At 41.3% G+C, this 19,276-nt stretch overlaps 3 protein-coding genes and 1 pseudogene across 6 annotated transcripts; 3 read left to right on the top strand and 1 right to left on the bottom strand.

Annotated features, from left to right (window-relative positions):
- Positions 1-220: 220 nt before the first annotated feature.
- pla2g1b (phospholipase A2, group IB (pancreas)) lies at positions 221-1,767 on the top strand. Its single transcript, XM_020470658.2, has 4 exons — positions 221-354; positions 709-865; positions 1,085-1,218; positions 1,458-1,767. The coding sequence occupies exons 1-4, from the start codon at positions 306-308 to the stop codon at positions 1,571-1,573; spliced, it is 456 nt and encodes a 151-aa protein (XP_020326247.1). The 5' UTR covers positions 221-305; the 3' UTR covers positions 1,574-1,767.
- Positions 1,731-12,573, bottom strand: asgrl1 (asialoglycoprotein receptor-like 1). Of its 4 annotated transcripts, XM_031819301.1 has the most exons (9): positions 12,362-12,573; positions 11,482-12,247; positions 10,725-10,808; positions 9,337-9,420; positions 9,101-9,196; positions 3,081-3,134; positions 2,875-3,014; positions 2,676-2,791; positions 1,731-2,101 (listed from the first exon to the last, which is right to left on the bottom strand). In XM_031819301.1, the coding sequence occupies exons 3-9, from the start codon at positions 10,804-10,806 to the stop codon at positions 1,945-1,947; spliced, it is 729 nt and encodes a 242-aa protein (XP_031675161.1). In that variant the 5' UTR covers positions 10,807-10,808; positions 11,482-12,247; positions 12,362-12,573; the 3' UTR covers positions 1,731-1,944. The 4 variants fall into 4 exon arrangements, 3 of the variants coding, with proteins under 3 accessions (XP_031675161.1, XP_020326237.1, XP_020326230.1); XM_020470648.2 differs by lacking the exon at positions 12,362-12,573 and having other exon boundaries at positions 11,482-12,336; XR_004208569.1 differs by lacking the exon at positions 12,362-12,573 and adding an exon at positions 6,247-6,390 and having other exon boundaries at positions 1,734-2,101; positions 10,725-12,345.
- Positions 12,440-15,002, top strand: LOC109878445 (cytochrome c oxidase subunit 6A, mitochondrial-like). Its single transcript, XM_020470672.2, has 4 exons — positions 12,440-12,699; positions 12,868-13,068; positions 14,379-14,527; positions 14,693-15,002. Exons 2-4 carry the CDS (start codon positions 12,966-12,968, stop codon positions 14,780-14,782), a joined length of 342 nt encoding a protein of 113 aa, XP_020326261.1. The 5' UTR covers positions 12,440-12,699; positions 12,868-12,965; the 3' UTR covers positions 14,783-15,002.
- Positions 15,003-15,330: 328 nt separating this feature from the next.
- LOC109873468 (uncharacterized) lies at positions 15,331-18,964 on the top strand (annotated as a pseudogene).
- Positions 18,965-19,276: the final 312 nt, after the last annotated feature.

The following is a 19,276-nucleotide window of genomic DNA, read 5'->3' as shown; positions in this document are numbered from 1 at the left end:
GTCAAGCCTTGTACAATGACCTAATGAGTCTCCTGTATTTCTGCATATTGCTCTTGAAAAATATGTTTAATCACTGAGATTAACCTGGTTAAATTAAGGTTAAATAAATTAAACATGTAACCGGTATTGAAATGTGATTCAATACACCTTTATCACTATACACAAGTGTGTATTAAAATATGGCTGTGCAGTCTACTGTGCACTGTGTATCTCACCCTATCTAATCATCCAAAGCCTGCCCCTAAAGGCCATGATTCTATATATATCAGTTGTGTTCCAGATCAGTGATACTCTTCAACACCAAAATGAGGTCTTCTCACACTCTGCTGCTGTTAGCCTTCTGTCTCCCAGTCTGTAAGTATGATTAATTACACTGTATTTTAAGACAGAGCTTTGATGCTGTCTATGCTTTTTAATAACAGAGCAGTGTACAGTCATCCTGTCATAGCTTTCTTTGCAGAAAATATTCCTTTAGTCAAGTCAGTGTGCACTGCAAAATATTTAACTCACAGCTGGTTGTGCAAAATACATTTACATTAAGCAATAAGGGCTCACCGGTCACGTTGCCCAGTTCAACCATGATGCCGTATGGTTCCATTTGAGTGATTCACTAGTTTTTATTTGTTCCTGATATAAAAATGGTAATGTCCGGTGTAGATATTTGAATGTGCTCTGTCTGTCTGAGACGTGGCCTCTTGTGTGTTTCAGTGCTGGCGGTGCATGAACCCAACCCATGGGCACTATGGCAGTTCAGAGCGATGATCGTCTGTGTTAACCCTAGCAGCTGGCCTGTGCTGGACTACGCTGACTACGGCTGCTACTGTGGGAAGGGCGGCTCAGGCACACCTGTGGATGATCTGGACAGGTACGCAGTCATGGAGGGGAAGATGGGGTCAGGGATAGTGAACATGGCAAGAATCTGAGAAGAGGATTCATTTGAACCTGGAGGTTGTGTACACGGTGTAGGTGGATGGTGGGAGTTATACAGTGTGTTTGGGGGGGGGGGGGGGGCTATATACATTACCTTTAACAGGAAGTCAGTCATTATACTTGTATTGAAACAGATGCCCTCTGTGTGTTCCAGATGCTGTCAGGTTCATGACTACTGCTACTCTGATTCCATGCAGCACGAGGATTGCTGGGGCATCTTTGACAACCCTTACACTGAAATATATAGCTACCAGTGTGACAGAGCCTCTAAGACTGTCACCTGCAAAGGCGAGTGTGATCAGCATACCTATAGGATTCAAAAACAGTCCCTTTGTCAAAATATAACTTTTATTCTGCAACAGCACCCTCTTTAGGATGGTCTAGTCCCCTGCATCTTTTAAATTGGAGAAGCTCTATTTTCCTTCCCCCTTGAAAACCATTTACCATTACCCCATCTTTCTCTCTCGATTTTCCCTCTTCTTCCCCTCCCACCTCCTTATTTTTTCTTCTGTCTCTCTCTCATACAGAAAACAACAATCCGTGTGAGATGTTTATCTGCGAGTGTGACAGACAAGCAGCCATGTGCTTTGACAAGGCGGGGTACAACCCAGAGCATGAGCACCTTCCCGGTGAGCACTGCTAGTATGGTAATGCACGGGGAACCAGGACATAACCTGCAGTGGCCCACCTTCTCTTGAAATCAATAACAGCTGTTATGATCCAATGTGCCTTTGTATTGGTTATTGCTATTCATATACACCCACAGAAAAGACCTCAAAGAAAGCTATTAAATTCTGACATACCAAGGTTTAATTAAACTTTATTCTGTGAATAAGCTCACGTTATACACTGTGTGTTTCTTATGCTCAATACCATAATTTGTGATTGTTGTACAGTCACTGAAAGAAATCCATCCTTTCTCCTGTATCCTGAGACTGTCATGTTATATCAGTCGGGCAGCACTGGGATAGCTTACAGCTCATGTGTCAATGGCAAGCATGGGTCTACTGTTTCTCATTTCCCCTTTGCCTCACAGATGTAATTGTACATTAGGTTGCAGTCTGCATCATTCCAAAGCTTGCGTCGTCTGTGTGGACCGTTATGAAGCTGTCCACAGTCCTCTCCAATCACACCAACCTGCCAGTCGTCTGGCTGCCCTTTATCCCAGAAGCTGAGCAAAGACAGTAGAGGGAAGGATATTACATATTATAAACTGGGTGGTTCGAGCCCTGAATGCTGATTGGCTGACAGCCGTGGTATACCACGGGTATGCCAAAACATATATTTTTACTGCTCTGGTTAGGTTGGTAATCAGTTTATAATAGCAATAAGGCATCTCGGGGGTCTGTGGTATATGGACAAAATACCACAGCTAAGGGCTGTACCCAATCACTCTGCATTGCGTCGTGCATAAGAACAGCCCTAAGCCGTGGTATATTGGCCATATATCACACCCCCTTAGGCCTTATTGCTTAATTATAATGTCTGATGACTGTGTTTTTAGGATGTGATAGACAATATCCCTAGTCCAGAGGAGGCTGGTGGGGGGAGATATAGAAGGATGGGCTCATTGTAATTGGCTGGAATGGAATCAATGGAATGGAGTCAAACAAGTTTTTTTTCATGTGTTTGATGTGTGTGGTGTGTTTGGTACCATTCCATTGATTCCATTTCAGTCATTACACTGAGCCTGTCCTCCCACCAGCCTCCGCTGCCCTACTCTCATCATCCCAGTACTCCCTTACTGTGGAGTTGATTTGTAGTCAGTTCCATCCACCCAGGTCCAGTGGCCCTCTTGTGCTCTCTCCACAAGCCCAACCCAGTATCTCTTTTCTGCATCAATCACTTGAGAGATGTAGTCCTAAACAGCACAAATAAAGAACATTTAACATAGCCCACAGCTCTTGATATGAGACCAATACTACTTCACCTCCTTGGTCTTACCAGCTCATCCTCACTGTTAAGAACAAGCAGGTGTGCTCCCAGCTCAATACATTTTTCCTCTGCACTGTTCCAGTTGAGCTTCCTTTTTGATGCCAGGTAGCAGCTATCCTGGAAGGACCACCATTCTTCACTACAAGTTCCTGAGGAGGACACAATGTTTTGCACAATGGATAGGGATGGACTTTATCTATCAATAAGTCACTTACCTCTCACTGGAATCTGGAATTCATCATAATAGTTATGGTTGATAGTAGCTGGGTCTGAAAGAGACAAGAGTAAGATAATGAATGAAGGAAGGAGTGAGAGATTATGAACAAAGCATCTACAATGTTATCCACTGATAAATAGTGCTTTCGGAAACTATTCAGACCCCCTGACCTTTCCACATTTTTGTTACGTTACAGCCTTATTATAAAATTGATCAAATAGCTTTTTCCCCCCTCATCAATCTGACAAAGCAAAAATAGGTTTTTAGACATTTTTCAAGTGTATTACAAATAAAAACAGATATGACATTTACATAAGTATTCAGACCCTTTACTTGTTGAAGCACCTTTGGCAGCGATTACAGTCTTGAGTCTTCTTGGGTATGATGCTAAAAGCTTGGCACACCTGTTTCTCCCATTATTCTCTGCAGATACTCTCAGGCTCTGTCAGGTTGGATGGGGAGCGTTGCTGCACAGCTATTTTCAGGTTTCTCCAGAGATGTTTGATCGGGTTCAAGTCCGGGCTGTGGCTGGGCCACTCATGGACATTCAGAGACTTGTCCTGAAGCCACTCCTGCGTTGTCTTGGCTGTGTCCTTAGGGTCATTGTCCTTTTGGAAAGTGAACCTCCACCCCTTCCGGTTACTGGCCCAATGCTCTAACCACTAAGCTACCTGCCGCCCCTCCATTCATCTTTTCCTCGATCCTGACTAGTCAAACAAAAAACATCCAGTCCACGGCGGTCCTGTGGGCGAAAACAGCTAGTTGATGAGAGGTTGAAGGAGAATGGCAAGAATCGTACAAGCTAACAGGCGGGCCACAAATAGGCAAATAACGGCACAGTACTAGAGCGGTGTGCAGAATGGCATCTCAGAATTCACAACTCCTTGATCCTTATATTAGGTCCCACCGTTGACAGTGCACAGATCTGGGGAAGGGTACCAAAAGAAATCTGCAGCTTTAAAGGTCAACTAAGAACACATTTGCCTCCGTCATTCTTAAATGTAAGAAGTTTGGAACCACCATGACTCTTCCTAGAGCTGTCCGCCCGGCCACTGAGCAATAGGGGGAGAAGGGCCTTGGTCAGAGAGGTGACCAAGAACCCGATGGTCACTCTGACAGAGCTTCTGAGTTCCTCTGTGGAGATGGGAGAACCTTCCAGAAGGATTATCATCTCTGCAGCAATCCACCTGTAGAAAGGCCCATGGAGTTGGTGGAATCGTTCCTTTAATTCATGGCCACTTACTCAGCTGGGCCAGGGGCACTTTAATTAGGTCAAGTGGAAATGTCCGACAGATCTCAACTCATTAAAAGGAGGAAATCGCCATCGCCAGACCTTGCTGCTTTCTCTTCCTTAACTCTGTCTAATCCAGACATTCTGTGTGTCCATGAATCAACGTAAATCCACAGAATCTGTTACCTTTCATCTGAACTATCTGTTGCGATCGGGAGAGCGGGCCATCAGTTATTGTTTATAGTTATTAGCGTGGAGCGCAGCTTGGAGCACATGCTTCAAACCTATTGTGTTATGTCAATGGACAATGATCACGGCCTTACGGATCATCGCAGCCCAATTATGCCATTGACATATGGTTGAAATGTAACGAAATTACATGTACATATGAAGACAAACCTGAAAGGATGAAATATGAAACATCATTATTGTTTGCTGAACTGATCAATTATGATATCAAACTGATGGAGATTATAGATTAAATAACCGATACCTGATTGAATGATTTGTATTATTATTTTCATGATTATGATGAATACTTATGAGCCGAAATGACTCAATGACGATTCCTATTGACTTCTTAATGAGAATGATTGTTATGATTGTTATGATTTGATCTTTGTGATTATGAATTTGATTGGATACATGTTATTCTGTTTCCTTTGTTATGCAGCACAGACAAACTACCCAATAAATATACCACATTATGGTTAAAGGAATTCCTGCCTCAGTCTCATCCATTCCTCTGTCACCTGACCCATGACCACCTGTTCACCTTCACAGTCAGTCATTCTACCTGTCCAGCTACCCACACAGATTCCAATAATCTTTCATCACCAATCATGCCGTTATGGTAGAGTGGCCAGACGGAAGACACTCTTCAGTAAAAGGCACATGAAGGCCCGCTTGGAATTCGCCAAAAGGCACCTAAAGACTTTCAAACCATAAGAAACAAGATTCTCTGGTCTGATGAAACCAAGATTGAACTCTTTGGTCTGAATGCCAGGTGTCACGTCTGGAAGAAACCAGGCACTGTTCATCACCTGGCCAATACCATCCCTACGGTGAAGCATGGTGGCGGCAGCATCATACTATGCAGATGTTTTTCTGCGGAAGGGACTGGGAGACTAATCAGGATTGAGGGAAAGATGAACAGAGCAAAGTACAGAGAGAACCTGCTCCAGAGTGCTCAGGACTTATGTAAATGTATTATTATTATTTTTTCTAAAAACCTGTTTTTGCTTTGTCATTATGGGGTATTGTGTGTAGTTTGATGAGGGAAAATAACTATTTAATCCATTTTAGAATAAGGCTGTAAAGTAACAACATGTGAAAAAAGTAAAGGGGTCTGAATACTTTCCCAATGCACTGTATGTGTCCAAAAAACTAAAATAATTCCTGAGCTTTCTTACATATTCTAGATATAGGACAGACAATTCAAAACCTAATTTCTTATTATTTATTTTTGGAATGTCTGTTTCACCATTTATGAATGTATTATTCAATGTGTTTCCATGGTCTACAGTAGTAAAGGCCAAATTCAATATTTTATCAAATAATCTAAATTAAGTACATACAGCTGAAGTCGGAAGTACATACACTTAGGTTGGAGTTATTAAAACTCATTTTTCAACCACTCCACAAATTTCATGTTAACAAAGTATAGTTTTGGCAAGTTGGTTAAGACATCTACTTTGTGCATGACTCAAGCCATTTTTCCAACAATTGTTCACAGACAGATTATTTCATTTATAATTCACTGTATTACAATTCCAGTGGATCAGAAGTTTACATACACTAAGTTGACTGTGCCTTTTTCAACAGCTTGGAAAATTCCAGAAAATGATGTCATGGCGTTAGAAGCTTCTGATAGGCTAATTGACATAATTTGAGTCAATTGGAGGTGTACCTGTGGATGTATTTCAAGGCCTACCTTCAAACTCAGTGCCTCTTTTCTTGACATCATGGGAAAATCAAAGGAAATCAGCCAAGACCTCAGAAAAACAAATTGTAGACCTCCACAAGTCTGGTTCATCCCTGGGAGCAATTTCCAAACACCTGAAGATACCACGTTCATCTGTACAAACAATAGTACAAGTATTAACATCATGGGACCACGCAGCCGTCATACCACTCAGGAAGGAGACACGTTCTGTCTCCTAGAGATGAACGTACTTTGGTGCGAAAAGTGCAAATCAATCCCAAAACAACAGCAAAGGACCTTGTGAAGATTCTGGAGGAAACAGGTTCAAAAGTGTCTATATCCACAGTAAAACGAGTCCTACATCGACATAACCTGAAAGGCCACTCAGCAAGTAAGAAGCCACTGCTCCGAAACTGCCATAAAAAAGCCAGACTACGGTTTGCAACTGCACATGGGGACAAAGATTGTACTTTTTTGAGAAATGTCCCCTGGTCTGATGAAAAAATATATAACTATTTGGCCATAATGACCATTGTTATGTTTGGAGGAAAAAGGGGGATGCTTAAAAGCCAAAGAACACCATCCCAACCGTGAAGCACTGGGGTGGCAGCATCATGTTGTGGGGGTTCTTTGCTGCAGGAGGGACTGGTGCACTTCACAAAATAGATGGAAGGATGAGGCAGGACAATTATGTGGATATATTGAAGCAACATCCCAAGACATCAGTCAGGTTAAAGTTTGGTCGCAAATGGGTCTTCCAAATGAACAATGACCCCAACCATGCTTCCAAAGTTGTGGAAAAATGTCTTAAGGACAACAAAATCAAGGTATTGGAGTGGCCATCACAAAGCCCTGACCTCAATTCTATAGAACATTTGTGGGCAGAACTGAAAAAGTGTGTGTGAGCAAGGAGGCCTACAAACCTGACTCAGTTACACCAACTCTGTCAGGAGGAATGGACCAAAATTCACCCAACTTATTGTGGGAAGCTTGTGGAAGGCTACCCGAAATGTTTGATCCAAGTTAAACAATTTAAAGGCAAATACTTATTGACTGTATGTAAACTTCTGACCCACTGGGAATGTGATGAAAGAAATAAAACCTGAAATAAATCATTCTCTCTACTATTATTCTGACATTTCACATTCTTAAAACAAAGTGGTGATCCTAACTGACCTAAAACAGAGATTTTTTACTAGGATTAAATGTCAGGAATTGTGAAAAACTGAGATTAAATGTATTTGGCTAAGGTATGTGTAAACTTATGACTTCAACTGTATATACCTACAGGGCTCCTAAAATTCGCTATCTAAATTATCCATGGTATGACCATTTTTAAACAATTCCATATGTTAGCTTAGTACACACATTCCCCATGTACACATACAAATCAGGTCATGTCTGAAACAATGGGGCAATCTTTGATCTGGCCAATGGAGTTCTGAAATGTCATTTTTTCTTCCCACAAGTGATCATAATGCCATTCCATATGGTAGTGGTTGTTCTTACACTCCCTATGGAATAGTACATACAGTGAGCTCCAAAGTTATTGGGACAGTGACACATTTTTAGTTGTTTTGGCTCTGTATTCCAGCACTTTGGGTTTGAAATTATACGATCTGAAAGTGCAGACTGTCAGCTTTAATTTGAGGGTATTTACAGCAGTTTTTGTACATAGTCCCCCCATTTTAGGGGAGCAATTTTGGACAAATTCACTTATATGTGTATTAAAGTAGTCAAAGGTGTACTATTTGGTCCCATATTCCTAGCAGGCAATTATTATCTTATTATCTTATATATATTATTACATCAAGCTTGTGACTCTACAAACATGTTGAATCCATATGCTGTTTGTTTTGGTTGTGTTTTAAGATTATTTGGTGCCCAATAAAATAAATAATAATAATAAATATTGTGTCATTTTGGAGTCACTTTAATTGTAAATAATAATATAATATGTTTCTAAACACATAATGTGGATGCTACCTTGATTAAGGATTGTCCTGAATGAATTGTGAATAATGATAAGTGAGAAAGTTACACAGATATCATACCCCGTAGACATCCTAACCTCATACCATTACAATAACAGGGGTTATTGATCTTTGTGCCTCTGTAACTTTCTTACTCACCATTATTCACGATTATCCATAATCATGGTAGCATCCACATTAATAAAGAACTGTTCCAAAACACATTTTAGTCTTACTTATAATAAAAGTGACTCCAAAATGACACAATAAATGATTCTCCATTCAGTTCTTATTGTGCAAAACATATTCGGAAACAGAACCACAACCAAAACAAACTGCAAATGCATCAAGTTTGTAGTCAAAAGCGTGCCAGGAATATGGGACCAAATACTACACCTTTGACTACTTTAATGCACTAAAAGTGAATTTGTCCAAATACTTATGAATACTTCAAATGACTAGATACATAAAGTGCTTTTATTTCTAAATGGTAAAACAAATATGTATGACAATACCCTCCAATACATTATAAGGGGAAATTCTGTACTGTCGCCTCATATGAAACATTTGATCTCAAATTATCTCAAATCCAAAATACTGGGCGGCAGGGTAGCCTAGTGGTTAGAGTGTTGGACTAGTAACTGGAAGGTTGCAAGTTCAAACCCCCAAGCTGACAAGGTACAAATCTATTGTTCTGCCCCTGAACAGGCAGTTAACCCACTGTTCCTAGGCCATCATTGAAAATAAAAATGTGTTCTTAACTGACTTGCCTAGTAAAATAAATAAAATAAAGAGGGTAGTGTACATGTCTAATATAATATATAATCCTTCAACAAGGCTCTGAGGATTATTAGTCCTTTAGTAATAAAAGCCTTTAAACATCACTGTACCTGAACTGGAAGATGTGGCACAAGCACTTATCACAGTCTTGTTCAGGGACTCAAGGTAAAGATGGACATCAACTATCGCTTGGTTTAACTGAGAGACTTAGGAAAATGGAGGAAGGATTGATTGAAGAAAAAAAATATGAAATTATGAATTGGTAATAGAGAGTTTAACAATACAATTTGATTTGTCTTTTGGTCCTCTTGAATGATAAATGAACTGTACAATAAGCAAGCCTTACATTTAAGTCCAGTTATCAGCAGTAGTATCAACAGGAGAAGCACCAAGACACCATACAGGAGATGAACCACCCTGCTCTGCATACCTGAAATAATATACAGTGGAAAGAAAAAGTATGTGAACCCTTTAGAATTACCAGGATTTTTACATAAATTGGTCATAACATTTTATCTGATCTTCCTCTAAGTAGACAAACACAGTCTGCTTAAACAGTCTGCTTAAACTAACACACAAACAATTATAATTGTTCATGTCTTTAATGAACACTGTGTAAACATTCACAGTGCAGGTTGTAAAAAGTACATGAACCCTTGGATTTAATAACAGGTTGACCCTCCTTTGGCAGCAACAACCTCAACCAAACGTTTTCTGTAGTTGCGGATCAGACCTGCACAACGGTCAGGAGGACTTTTGGACCATTCCTCTTTACAAAACTGTATCAGTTCCACAATATTCTTGGGATGTCTGGTGTGAACAGCTCTCTTGAGGTCCTGCCACAGCATCTCAATGAAGTTGAGGTCAGGACTGACTGGGCCACTCCAGATGGCATATTTTCTTATGTTCAAGCCATTCTGTTGTTGATTTACTTCTGTCTTTTGGGTTGTTGTCCTGTTGCATCACGTAACTTCTGTTGAGCTTCAATTGGCTAACAGATAGCCATACAATCTCCTGCAAAATGTCTTGCTAAACTTGGGAATTAATTTATCCATCGATGATAGTAAGCTGTCCAGGCCCTGAGGCAGCAGTGGCTTCTTCCGTGGTGCCCGCCAATGAACACCATTCTTGTTTAGTGTTTTAGTGTTTTACGTATCGTAGACTCGTCAACAGAGATGTTACCATCTTCCAGAGATTTCTGTAAGTCTTTAGCTGACACTCTAGGATTCATCTTAACCTCATTGAGCATTCTGCACTGTGCTCTTGCAGTCATATTTGCAGGACGGCCACTCCTAGGGAGAGTAGCAACAGTGCTGAAATTTCTCAATTTATAGACAATTTGTCTTACCGTGGACTGTCTTTTTTAATGGGGCTCTAACCAAAATCTCCAATCTCGTCTCAATGATTCGACTCCAGGTTAGTTGACTCCTGATTAGCTTTTGAAGTCATTAGCCTAGGGGTTCACATACTTTTTTCCAACCTTCACTGTGAATGCTTAAATGATGTATTCAACATAGACAAGAAAAATACAATAATATGTGTGTTTTTAAGCACACTGTGTTTGTCTATTATTGTGACTTAGATGAAGATCAGATAAAATTTTATGTAACATTTATGCAGAAATCCAGGTAATTCCAAAGGATTCACATACTTTTTCTTGCCACAATACATGGAGAAAATGACATGGAATATGAAGGCACATTAACAGATATTGATTCACATAGATGAGTTTACCTCTTTGTGGGATGATTTTCCTCCGACTGTGGTTACTTTCAATGTCAGACGTACCAAATTGATCATACTGAATGGAATCCATTTCTGGAGGAGAGATTTCCATTTTGAAAATGAACGGAGGTCTTTAGTGCTTTTGTATGCCCTGACTCAGAATGAAACATGTCACTCATCGCGTCCAGACATTTCTATGCCCTGACTCAGAATGAAACATGTCACTCATCGCGTCTAGACATTTGCAATTTAGAGATAGAAAAGCTGGTAATCTGTAATGCATCTAAAGTTCAAATGTCCCAAATGAACCTGTGCTGTGGTAGTGAATTTATTCGTGCCAGGACAGTAAAGCAAATGAAAAGACAGTTAGGTGATAGGAGCTCTTGTGTTTTAAGGTCATAGACTAAATAGTTGAATATTAACCTCTCAATCAATAGTCTCTATGCTAACCTGCATCTCACAATCACATGAAATACAGACACCATAATGATTGATTTCCCAATTTGGATTATTATGTGTCTAAATCTCAACACACAGACTAGAGGAAAGTAGAGAATTATGTATTTAGAAAAAGCCGATTAAGTTCAGATATGATATGATTATTCAATAAAAGTCCAGGTTCGAAATGTAGTAGGCTACATACATATCATATCGAAAATGTTTAGGCAAAATCTGATGATGGTGAGAATGATTTTGCTGCCTACTACCAAACACAAACCCCCCAAAATCTTGGAACTCTGACACCCACTCTGCACTTATCCCTTACCTCACTCCTGTTATGTTCATGGAAATGTGAACACCTCTCAGCTGATCTATCAGTCTGTCCAGTCTTCTTATGGTATTTGACCAAAAGTTCAAAGTTGTGTTTGTGTTTAGTCCTCCCACTGAGTTTGTTATATGTGATATTGAACAAAGAACACAAACAATTCTGAGAAGTAACCAATCCAAGCTTGATATAAAAAACAATATAGAAGATTTGATAGCATAGGGCTAGGCTATATAAGAAGTCAAGATTATTATGAACTCATTCAGACAGAGTAGAATTTACCATACGGTTCATACAATTGGGTCCATATTTGATGATTTAGTTTACTGTAGATGCAAAACTGAAGAATCTGGTACAATGTTGGTTAGGGTCATTTTCTCACATAGTCTCTGCGTAGGGCTATAGCTAGTGGGCTACTGTAAAAAAGTTTAGTTAAAATCTCACTTTTAGGCCTCCCGAGTGGCGCAGCGGTCTAACGCACTGCATCACTACAGATCCTGGTTCGATCCCAGACTGTGTCGCAGCCGGCCGTGAACTTAAGTCCCATGAGGCGGTACACAATTGGCCCATTGTTGTCCGGGATTGGGGAGGGTTTAGTGTACTGTGTTTCCTCTGACCCATTGGTGCCTCTGGCTTCCGGGTTAAGCGAGCATTGTGTCAAGAAGCAGTGAGGCTTGGCGGGGTCATGTTTGGGAGGAGGCACTGCTCTCGACCTTCGCCTCTCCCGAGTCCATACGGGAGTTGCAGTGAAGGGACAAGACTGTAACTACCAATTGGAGATCACAAAAAAGGGGTAGAAATGTAATGATTAAAAAAATCTCACTTTTAAAAGTTTATATTCTGTTAACTCATACCCAAATACCCTTGTCTCATCGCGCACCAGCGACTCCTGTGGCGGGCTGGGCGCAGTGTGCGCTAACCAAGGTGGCCAGGTGCACCGTGTTTCCTCCTGCGCATTGGTGCGGCTGGCTTCCGCTGTGTTAAGAAGCAGTGCGGCTTGGTTGGGTTGTGTATCGGAGGACGCATGACTTTCAACCTTCGTCTCTCCCGAGCCCGTACGGGAGTTGTAGCGATGAGACAAGATAGTAGCTACTACAACATACCACGAAATTGGGGAGAAAAAGGGGTCAAATTCAACAACAAAAAACACAGCCATGAATAAAGAATGTGAAAGGGAAATATTTGCTTCTGCCAGAGGGTGGTCATATGGTTGTAGAGGTGTGTATTTCCCATTAAGATATTTCAAGCTAACTCATGCATTGTTTTGACTTCATTGACATTTTTTGGAAAGAAAAGTATTTCACTCTTATTGTATTGTGTCATTGACATTTTTTGGAAAGAAAATTATTTCACTCGTATTGTATTGTGTTTTACCTCTCTTTTCAGATGACCGTTCTAGGTGGTCTGGTTGTTGATTTAAGCAGAGCACGTTTCCCCTACATCACTTCCGTTCATCTGCTAATCGAGTCAGAAAGACAGTGAAAATGGCGGCTTTCGGACGAATTTCTCAAACGCTCCTGCGGTCCTCATTGATCCAGACTCGTCAACTCTCTGCCACAGCGGCCCATGGTCATGCAGAGCAAACCGGTAATGCCACACAAACATTGCTCAAAGGACACGATTTACGAATGACAAAACCATAGCATATTCTTGGAGGACGTGGTACCTCCGTGACCTTGCTAGCTGACGTTCACGCGAGGCAGCATACAGCTGCTGTATTCGATACCTTTAACTAGCTAGGTTAAAGAAATCGACCACATACCTAGCTACACGGGACTCGTTGTCAATTGCTAAATCCCCATTCTATCCTAACCAGGTGGCTGGATTAACACAATGTTTGACTAGTTAGCTAACTAGAGTTCATTTGCAGAATCAACATGACTCCCCGTTGAATTAAATGTTAACTACGATAGTTAATGTTTTTTAACTTTTAAATAACTAGATATTTAACGCTAGATAGCTAGAACTGTACACCCTATTGCTAGCTTTCAAACCTACCAAACATCTGTCTAGGTTTTGTTTTGAATGTCCCATCTCAGATGTAGCTAGCCAACGTTAGCGCAGTATGTGAAGGCAATGAAGAAACCAATTATTAAATCCGTTTCACAATTGTGATTAACAATGTCAGTCATTGATCAATTAGTGAGTTAAAGGCGTTTACTCATTTCGACCGTAACTGAGGCCTTCAGGGGTAGCTCTCCTGTTTGCCCTCCATGACCATAGGGGGTAGGAAACCTGTACCTCGAGTGCTGCCAGTACTGCAGGACTTTGTCAACCTAGCATGACACCTTATTCATCCAATAACCTCTTTACCAACAGTAACTTGCTTAATTCTTCATCTGTTCTCCCAGGTCAGCAAAATGTTAAATCTAAAAGATTAAGTGCTGTGGCACTCAACTGTGTGCAGTAGTTCAAATGTGGTTAAATACTCTACTAAACCTTTTTTATTTAACTGACTTGCCTAGTTAAATAAAGGTTAAGAACACATTCTTATTTGCAATGACGGCCTAGGAATAGTGGGTTAACTGCTTTGTTCAGGGGCAGAACATGCATGATCATGGTTGATCATGGTTTATATTTGTAAAAAAGTATGTGATTGGATTAGCTAAATTAGAGGCTCTTTGGAAATGGAAACTCACCAGTACACAGCCTGCACCTGTTGCCTTTGACATTGACATGTGCAGAGATTGAGATACTTCGGATCTCAGCGGAGCACACATTCAAAGGAAAGTCAAGTTACAGATTTAGTATTCCAGTGATTAGCTGTTTTCAACATGCCTGTCACATCACAATGTATTTAAACAGAACATTAAGGTTAAATGTACTATAACTGGCTTAAGTGTAAATGAAGCCTTTGTTACTTGTCAAACAATGTATATTTTTGTTTTCTTCTCCAGCCAGAACATGGAAGATCCTCTCCTTTGTGGTTGCCCTTCCGGGAGTTGCAGTGTGCATGTTGAACATGTACCTGAAAATGCAGCACCATGCTGCGCACCATGTGGAGCCAGAGTTTGTCCCTTACAGCCATCTTCGCATTCGCAGCAAGGTGTGATAAATTATGGCAAGATCCTAAGTAGTTATTGTTGCAAAACACATTTCTTTGATTATATACTTTTTAGCATGGTCTAATTTTGCCTTGAGTATTTACATTTGAGTCTGCCCCCTGTTAATTTACTTTGTCATTATGTTAACTTGATTCTTCTCTCACCAGCGTTTCCCTTGGGGAGATGGCAACAAGAGCCTGTTCCACAACCCTGAAGTGAATGCCCTCCCTGATGGCTATGAGGGACGTGACGAGTGATCTCTCCCTCAGACCACCTCACACACTGGGACCAGTCTCTTTCTTCAATTCATTACTGTTACTGGACCACACTCTCCAAACTGTTTACTCTTCTCTATTCTATTATGTTTACCTCTGTGCACCTGCCACAAGGGACCCAAAATCTTAGTTATGTTTTTCTGGACCATTTAACACAATTTCTGCTTAATTTAAATAAAAATAAATAATTACTACCAAAATACGTTGTGGTATTTTTAACTCTCAAATTGACACTATGTTTTTGTTTTTCTCCAAATATGTTAAAGAATAATGAAAGGAGTTTAGAACTTGATGTTTCAGAACGACACTGCTTGACTCCAATTACACCTGTACTTTCACATGACTAACTTGTATTACTCTTTCAAACCAGTAGGGTGTCACTAGTTACCACAGCCACAAAGTAAATTGTCTATCCTGAAAATGTAAAACAAATTACATTTGTATCAAAGGTGAGGCATAAGGTTAGCAGTGTGGTTGGGCTTGAAATGAGATGAAGAGATTGTATAAATGGGTGGGGTTTAGCCATGATCATGGCTGTGGTAACTGACGACCTGCGAGTAAATCTGTTTTCAATTCCGTTGTAAAATTGTCTGAAACTGTTGCAAAGGTTTATGAAATGTAAAAGTTTTCTGCTGAGTTGACTTTAAATGTGTTTCCTTGAAAAACAGGAAGAGTGCGTGAACTTCATTTGGAACAAGATTGTTGGAAAAGCTAAACGTCAGCCAGCTGGTAGCTTGCTTGACATGGCACAGTCTGCAAAGTGAAATGATGTTTTCCAGTAATACGTTTGGGCTATTCTTATCAGTTATTTTTATCAAGCAGTCTCCAATTGCTGGCAACAGTTGGTTCAATAGTGAATGCATAGCATATCAACAAACAGTATGCCTACCTATGCATTTTACCTGGGATCTAACTCAAATTCGACAATCCACTCGTATTATTAATCTGTCCTTAAATGTATGGCTGGAGAGGGATAAATGTGGGCAGCCTTTGAGCGAACCAGTACAACCCACTGACAGCTATGGCTGAGATCACTGCCTAACTCAGGGTGGGACTGTCACCTGATCTGAGGTTCTATTCTCCTGTATTTGATTGGGCTTCTGTCCTTAGTCAGCCATTCTATAGTCCCTACTTTTCTATTAGTAGTATTGGTATGGTGTTATGTAATTTTACACTGATTTCTTGGTGATTTAGAAATGCATTAACTTCCTGTATGATGGGTCGAGGGTGACCCAACAAGAGCTGGAATCTGCTACTTCTATCCTGAAGAGGTAGGGACATCAGAAGATGTGTTCCCTAGGCGAGATTATTGAAACTAACTGCGTACCAAGAATGATCCCTGTTTTTATGATACTATACCTATATGACGGCCCATAAGAAATCTTCAAATTGAGGAAATGCTTCCAGATAAAGTGCAATGGTCTTATTGATACATTCACCCACATCTCGGATGTATAGACCATTGTAATGAGAATGCTCGTCCACTAAAACCAGTTAAAATGCCACAGTGTTGTTTAGTGATGTTTTTGTCTCTCCATCCCCTGTGTAAATGTCATCATTACTCACCATGCTGCTCTCTCTCAGGCCTTAAGCTGTTAAGTGGAAATACCAGACATCAGTATCTGTGACCTCGATCAGCTTATAAATCACTTTAGTTTTTATAACGGCCCTATCCGCCAGAGTTACCAGGTACAGTCATATCTAACACTTATCTTAGCTGAGTACAGCAATCTGTCATATCCATGTCAAATCAAATTGTATGTCACATGCGCTGAATACAACAGATGTAGACCTTAGTGAAATGCTTACTTACGAGCGCTTAACCAACAATGCAGTTTAAAAAAGTCTTAATTTCACATTGTGGATTATTTTTTTGCTAATGCTAAATATGTCTCCCTCTGATTTGCCTTGCATTTAGATCTACAGTCAGGAAGATTTTGCAGTTCGATGGGCACAGTACCTCTACCACTTACAAGGAGGCTCCATTGAACCCCACCACATCTTCAGTTGCTTGAGCACCATTGACTCTACACATGTAAGTAATAAGGAGTTTGTTGATATATCGATACCTATTTCATTCATCTTTTATGTTCATTAACTTCTGGCCTAGCCTGGCAATTATTTCCTTGTTTCATGTGTGACATTTTGATTCTCAGATTGACCCACTTCTCCTACCCACGGCTGCCCTAATTCTGCAGGCCTGTCAGCGCTGCCCTCTAGTGTTAGCTGGTTATTTATCCAGGGAGGTAAGCTGTCTGACCTTTGCAGCACCAAAGGACTGGAATAGTTAACCACAGATTAGAATCAGACACTAACTGTATATACATGTCTCAAAAAACAAGTCTTTGCTCCACAGGGTTGACAGCACACAGATGCCCCATAATCTCACAGTGAAAGTCATGGTTCATGAAACTGAAACTGAAACGTACAACCAGATAACAATGGCTGATAATTTAGGTGCTTCTCTCCTTTGAGATTTTAGCAATCATCTTGTGATCATCTTAATTTGTTGAGGTTCCTTCTAAGTTGTGTTGTTGTATTATGCATCACTATCTGAATACAAAAGCTATGCTTTAGAATGGTTTACAAAGTCAGCAGTTTAAGTAACAGGCCTTGACATACATTTTTGCTTATACTTTGCCTTAGGACCAGAGACCCGATGGACTGAGTTCCTCCAGCTCTTCTGGCAGCACTCCTCTATTTAGCGCAGAGACCTCCACCACTGTGTTCCTGACCGCCACCACTGTGTTCCTGACCGCCACCACTGTGTTCCTGACCGCCACCACTGTGTTCCTGACCGCCACCACTGTGTTCCTGACCTCCACCACTGTGTTCCTGACCGCCACCACTGTGTTCCTGACCGCCACCACTGTGTTCCTGACCGCCACCACTGTGTTCCTGACCGCCACCACTGTGTTCCTGACCGCCACCACTGTGTTCCTGACCGCCACCACTGTGTTCCTGACCGCCACTGAACTACAGTATCTGCGCTCCTCTTCTGTGTACAGAGCATCCAGGTACTTCACCCCCCTCAGGAAGAAACCCACCTCCATCCTCCAATGTAGAAACACTTTCCTTCGTAACACTTTATTTAGATAGTCTGTAAAGCATCTACAGATGGACTATCAGTAACAGTTCAACTATCTATCTACTAACCCTAGCTCTAACCCTAACCTTACCAAGCAGTTGCTAATCAACGGATTAGGGTTAGACACGTTTGGAATGGTTGCAACCCTGAGTGTAAATTGTTGAGACTCTTTGTCCTACAGATCCCAATCTACTCCAAGGGAGGTAAAGTGACCCAGGAAGTCCTGCCTCCTGTCAAGAACCCTATCTGACACACCAACCACTGATCCATCTGACCCGGACCCCACCCACTATCTCTCCACTACCCTCCACTCCCGGGGTCATCCATAGCTGATGAGTTGCTATTTAGCCCAAGTCCTTAATTTGACACTCCTGGCCCTCTCAGCCCCTCACCTATCAAGGTCGCTCCAGAGACCTCTCATCATACCTTGTCCAATGGAAAGCTGTCCCATGAGGTGGAAGAGGGTGAAACAGGAGGTTCGTACGACCACAGTTTTAACGACATAAAGGGTGGGAGCAATGAGTCAGGTCTTGCGGGAGAAGGCAAGTCAATACAAAACAACGACAGACGTCACGTCAATGGACAGAATGGAGGTAGTATTGCACTGGGTGGAGAAAAGTCCACAGGAGAAAAGCCCACAGGTTCAGTGGTGAGAAGTCTCGAGAGCCTGGCAGTCAGAGGATGGGGAATGTGGGAGATAAGGCATTTAGGGTGAAGGAATGATAGGGGAGTTAAGTCCAGCAGGTTCCCCGCCCCCCGCCTCCCCCTTGCCCTGTGAGAATTCTACAGATGCCCCTTTGCTCCCCATGGCACTGTACCAGCACAGGGTGAGAGGGCTGGTACTGGCCCTACTGGTAGAGAGACAATTCCACAGCGACACTGCAGCCACAGAGGAAGTGGTGAGGAACTGTTGGGGAATATGGGAGGGATATGAATGTTTGTTTATGTATGAGTGTTCCACAAGAGATTCCCTTGTCTGGACAACCGCATGTTCAACTGTTAGAAAATTAAATAGAATATCTCCACTATTGCCCTACATGTTATTACAGCAGTTTTATATTTTGTCAAACCATTAAATCAGCTATCACCCTGTGGTTTATCCCCAGTATCTCAGAAGCCTGGCATCTTTGAAGGGACTGGAAGCACATCTGAGGACTACTGCTCCAGGGCCTCTGGCCCTCAGGGACACTACACACTGACTGTATACAGAACATGCTCACAAGTGAGGCTCTAATATTCTCAGAGCTCTCTGAAATGTTGTCAAACCACGGTATATTCCATAGCTCTATTTTTTTCTAGCTGTCCTATCTGACTTTGACCTTTTATCCTCTCTCTATTTGTCTGTTGCTTATGATATTTGTGGAACTCTATCTCCCAGCGTTGACCTT

This window comes from Oncorhynchus kisutch, linkage group LG3, assembly GCF_002021735.2.
Source record: "Oncorhynchus kisutch isolate 150728-3 linkage group LG3, Okis_V2, whole genome shotgun sequence".
In the NCBI taxonomy this organism is placed as follows: domain Eukaryota; kingdom Metazoa; phylum Chordata; class Actinopteri; order Salmoniformes; family Salmonidae; genus Oncorhynchus; species Oncorhynchus kisutch.
This window is presented reverse-complemented; position numbering and strand designations above follow the sequence as displayed.

Coding starts and splice junctions, on each gene's coding strand:
- pla2g1b (XM_020470658.2), top strand. CDS start 306: ATGAGGTCTTCTCACACTCTGCTGCTGTTAGCCTTCTGTCTCCCAGTC. Junction 866..1,084: donor CCTGTGGATGATCTGGACAG/GTACGCAGTCAT, acceptor TGTGTGTTCCAG/ATGCTGTCAGGTTCATGACT. Junction 1,219..1,457: donor TAAGACTGTCACCTGCAAAG/GCGAGTGTGATC, acceptor TCTCTCATACAG/AAAACAACAATCCGTGTGAG.
- asgrl1 (XM_020470641.2), bottom strand. CDS start 10,827: ATGGAAATCTCTCCTCCAGAAATGGATTCCATTCAGTATGATCAATTT. Junction 9,197..9,336: donor GCTGATAACTGGACTTAAAT/GTAAGGCTTGCT, acceptor CATTTTCCTAAG/TCTCTCAGTTAAACCAAGCG. Junction 3,135..9,100: donor TGCCACATCTTCCAGTTCAG/GTACAGTGATGT, acceptor TGTCTCTTTCAG/ACCCAGCTACTATCAACCAT.
- LOC109878445 (XM_020470672.2), top strand. CDS start 12,966: ATGGCGGCTTTCGGACGAATTTCTCAAACGCTCCTGCGGTCCTCATTG. Junction 13,069..14,378: donor TGGTCATGCAGAGCAAACCG/GTAATGCCACAC, acceptor TTTCTTCTCCAG/CCAGAACATGGAAGATCCTC. Junction 14,528..14,692: donor ATCTTCGCATTCGCAGCAAG/GTGTGATAAATT, acceptor TTCTCTCACCAG/CGTTTCCCTTGGGGAGATGG.